The 4,330-nt window shown below is 38.3% G+C and overlaps 1 protein-coding gene across 1 annotated transcript; it reads right to left on the reverse strand.

The window, feature by feature from the left end:
- Positions 1–1,035: 1,035 nt before the first annotated feature.
- On the reverse strand, positions 1,036–2,086 carry LOC135942896 (uncharacterized). Its single transcript, XM_065489237.1, has 6 exons — positions 1,818–2,086; positions 1,706–1,764; positions 1,619–1,652; positions 1,502–1,566; positions 1,332–1,443; positions 1,036–1,280 (listed from the first exon to the last, which is right to left on the reverse strand). Exons 1-6 carry the CDS (start codon positions 1,987–1,989, stop codon positions 1,036–1,038), a joined length of 687 nt encoding a protein of 228 aa, XP_065345309.1. The 5' UTR covers positions 1,990–2,086.
- Between the last annotated feature and the right edge of the window lie 2,244 nt (positions 2,087–4,330).

Here is a 4,330-nt window from a genome sequence, read left to right on the forward strand (position 1 = left end):
GGCTCTCAATGGCAATTCGCATACCGTCGGCGGCAATAATGGCAATAATAACGATGTTTGAAAAATTCCCATTGCTTTTATTTTTAAAGTTTGTGGCTAAAAATATTAATTCATAAAAAATATCATTTACAAGAATTTTTCCACAGTAAAATTGTTGGTATTAGACGATTTTAAGTATGATTCATGCTCATCTGATGGTCCCGCTACGATTTGAAGCTCAGAAAAAAGTCAATTATAATTCACAGCCCTTTTTATAATGAAAGTGACGTATTGCTGCACCATTCCTCTGTCTGCAGAGAAAAGGAAAATCGCCGCGCTACTTACAGATTTTGAGTCAATTTAGAGGTTTAAATTTAGATTCAAATGGGTAATAGGTGTTTTTTTCATTTTATAAAATAATGTTAGGACATGAAAAGTAAACCAAACACTTTTTGAGCAAAAGTTCCCCAAAATCCGTTTTATCGAATTTTACCGGTCACGCCCTTTTTCTGAGGAAATGAAATAAATTGCTTCCGGGTGAGAAAAATAATGAAAATTTATTAGTGAAAGCTGAGCAGAAAAAAGAGTTCTGTAGAGTCTTGGAAGTTGTATTTTATTTTTCCAATAATTGCAAAAATTTCCTTAAAAAAAATCCTCAAAAAGGATGAATTTGCGGCACTAACTATCTAGAATAGGAAGATTAAATTGTTTTTAAACAATGTTTTTTTCAACTCAGCAACTGCCAAATAGCTATCGATGCTTCACATTTCAATTCGCTGGTGCGTCACTCTCGCAAATTTCCAGCTCCATTCGAATGTACGTCACATCCGCAATCATGTGCTCTCAATTTTTGGTTTCGTTATTTTGTATCGAAACCAGTTGAATCATTTTTATCGAAACTCTCTTTATTTTGAAAATTCCAATACATGGAATATTTATTCAGTTTTACTTCAAAAGAACTAATTTCTATATGCAGTTCCCATAATCTTCAATCTCCTACTGCATCCGGCGAACCCTGAATATTTAAATCATGAACCCCTCACGAATTTTTATAAATTAATTATTAATCACGTAGCACACGTAGTTTGTTTTCAGGCTGCAATCATAGTTGAAAAGCCCATTTTCCTCTTCGTTCTGCTGGCCGGTCTGCACAGCGAGACAATCGCCGGAATTCTGATTTGGAAATCCGCGTCTCCACTTCATGGGACCATTCTCGCCGATTATTTCCTTTTCCGGGCACCAGACGTGCGCATTGCATTCTTTCGAGTACAGACCACGCAGCCAAAAGATCCCTTTCAACCCTGAATTTAAAATTTAAAAAGTATGAATGACGTTGATTGGAATTAAAATACTTTTTTCCAATTTCAACGTGTTTTGAAAGGTTTCGAGCATCTCAGGCGAGGTGAATGCCATCAGGGATGAATTGTACAAACAACAATCTCTCACAGTCGTGTGGAAATCGTACTGAAAATTTTAAATCTTATTCACGTCTTTTTTAAAATTAATTTTTAAAATACTAAACTCTGTACAAGGAAAGGTACGTTTTGACGGTGCTGTTCCGCAAACTGTAGATTTTTGGGAGCGGTACTGACGATTAATTTAAATACAACATTTAAAATTTAAAACTTGAACTTCATACCGGCCTTCCTGAGATTTCCCAATTTTACAAGATCCTTTATTTAGGAAATTTAATTTTGAAAAATCCAGGATTTAAATTAAAAATTACCGCCAATTTGCAGTCTGATTCTGGGCAGACAGCTTCAGTGCAGTACTTTTTATTTGGATCTTTATAAAACAGTTTTAATTAGTTAAAATAAATCAGTAAAATCTCTACCAACCTGCTGGATTCAAAATTGTCACGGGTTTGACAAAATTGACAAATCCGGGAGCCGCAGTTTTTGGTTTTATTTGCACTGTCGTTTTAACTTCAGGAGATTGCAGGTTTGAAATTAATGCTTCCAATTTTTTTGTCAATCTCAGAAGATTGTCCCTCCTCGAGGTAGTGGCCATGACGCTCTAAAAGTACGAATCTTTTCTATAAAATTCACTCAGCAAAATATTCCTCACCAATAAGAGCGTCAAATTGAGGAGCGACAACCATTTCATGTTCATCATTCAAAACCCGAAACTGGAAAGCCCAGCAAGCTTCGCGCTATTATACTGCTGCGTGACGAGTTACATCCGAAATTGCAACAGAGAAAACGGCACCATTTCCGCCAAACTGCCACTCGTGCAGAAAACAGGCCCCTTTTCTGTGATATAAATTAATTTTGGAATGATTAACGTGCAGAATCGAAATGAGACCCAAAAAAGAGGTGTCAGATCAACCCCCAGAGCCTTCAAAGTGGCTTTCGCGCGGCTCGGCCCGCAGCAGACCCTTTCCTGACCTTTTCCGAGCATCATCGTCTTGCAGAAGACTCGCCCGCGTAGGTTTGACAGCTGATGGGTTTAGGGAAGCTCACCCCAATCCTCTAATTGCTAAAATATTTTAAATCTCCTTGGACTAACGATTTTTTTCTGCTAGAACTTAAGCAAGGGGGTTGAAAGGGGTGGAAGGTTATCACCCCTTTAATCCATCAGTTATTCAGGGTAGGTTGAGATGTGTCTAAGGGTTGGGTTTTACTTGTAATTCTGATCTTTACAACCCGAGATTTAGAGCCTCCAAAATACGAAAAAGTGGAAAAAAATTTGTGATTTTTGTGTGATTACAAATTTTGCCAACCCCAAATCTCGGGCTCTAAGTACCAGAATGGCCAAAACTACATACCATTAGACTCGTCTCGATCTCCCCTGACCAGCTGAAGGGTTCAGGGCGAGCAAACCCCCCCCCCCCCGTTTTTTTTGTAAAAGTGTACTCAAATGCGTTTCTCTCATTTTTAAAAATATTTTAGCAATTTGGGGTTGAGAGCTAGCACACCCTCAATCCCTTTGCTGCACAGGTGAAATTTAGATTAATCGAATGATGGGTAGTTTTTGCAATTCTGATAATTAGAACTCGAGATTTGGAGTTGGCAAAATTTGCAAAAACACAAAAATTACTTTTGTTTACTTTTTTCCGTATTTTGCAAACTCCAAATCTCGCGTTCTAATTATCATAATTGCAAAAACCCTGCATTGGACATATGTATATTTACTCTAAATAGTTGAAGGGTGTAAGATGTGTTCACCCTCCACCCCTTTCAACCCCCTAGCTAAAATATTAGCAGAAAAAAGGGAAAAAAGTACTCGATGCGTTTTTCTGCGGGGTTTTAAAATATTATAGCAATAAATGGGTGGGGTTTAGAACCCCCTAAGCCCTTCAGTAGGTTAGGGAAAGTTGAGAAGAGTCTGACAAAGTGTCTGAAAATGAGGCAAAGCGTTTAAAACTGTTTTATTACTCTTCGGTCTGGAGAACTACGCGCGCGGCTTCCTCGCAGCGAGTCAATTTCTTGGTTTTCAAAAACGCGTCAAAATAATTATGACAAGTTTACCCCGTATGTAGTGCGGGTCTGTTATGAAATAGTTTTATGGATTTTTCTCGGCCGAAATCTCATCTTAGCCGGAGAGAAAACATTTTGTTCGCGACACTGCTTCAGTATGCGAGTCTGGTTGTGCAGTGAGGGTGAAGATGCAATAAGGGTGCAAAGCTTATCACAAACCTTTTACACTGCCGCACCTGACGATACAGGTTAAATTAAAACCAATTAAAAAAGGATGTAGGCAACATATGTACCTTGAAACATCTTCCCGTGCGGGGTGTGTAATAAATACACATACAAACAGCAGGTTTGATCGTTAAATTCAAGCAAGAGGGTTATGAGAATCACAATTATTATTCAATTTACCTCATATATCGTTATACAGTTTGAAAAAGTTATGTGATATCTGGTTCGTGAAGCATGATGATGATGATGATTCAGGTTCAGTGGAGAGGAAATGCAGGAGAGGACAAAGAGCTCCCAGATTCACATAAACTTCTTTGGCGAGAATCGAACTCTAACTCGCTGGTTCAGTGTCTGCACACTTAAACAACGAGCTACACTCTATCTCGTTAGGGGAGGAAGACCTTACCTTCTTCTTATAGCTACAAACGCGCCAAACCCTCCCGCAACCGGCCCCATTGCCAGGATCCCAGCTCATATAGCAGCTGCCTTAGCATCCATTGTGCTTGTTGTGTGGCCCAGAAAGCATAAATTTGTTGGGTAAGGTCATGGTTGAATGACCTATAAATGTTTTGTGAATGAGAGATAAGGCAGGCGGGCAAGTTTTCTAATAAAAATCTTTTCGCAACTCTCTACTGCGGAATTTTGACAATTTCATATTTTTTACTCCAATTTTTTAACGTTATTTTTTTTGGAAAAACATTAAAAAT

The sequence above is a fragment of the Cloeon dipterum genome, chromosome 1 (assembly GCF_949628265.1).
Source record: "Cloeon dipterum chromosome 1, ieCloDipt1.1, whole genome shotgun sequence".
Lineage (NCBI taxonomy): Eukaryota > Metazoa > Arthropoda > Insecta > Ephemeroptera > Baetidae > Cloeon > Cloeon dipterum.

Coding starts and splice junctions, on each gene's coding strand:
- LOC135942896 (XM_065489237.1), bottom strand. CDS start 1,989: ATGGCCACTACCTCGAGGAGGGACAATCTTCTGAGATTGACAAAAAAA. Junction 1,444..1,501: donor CGTACCTTTCCTTGTACAGA/GTTTAGTATTTT, acceptor TAAAATTTTCAG/TACGATTTCCACACGACTGT. Junction 1,281..1,331: donor CACGTTGAAATTGGAAAAAA/GTATTTTAATTC, acceptor TTTTAAATTCAG/GGTTGAAAGGGATCTTTTGG.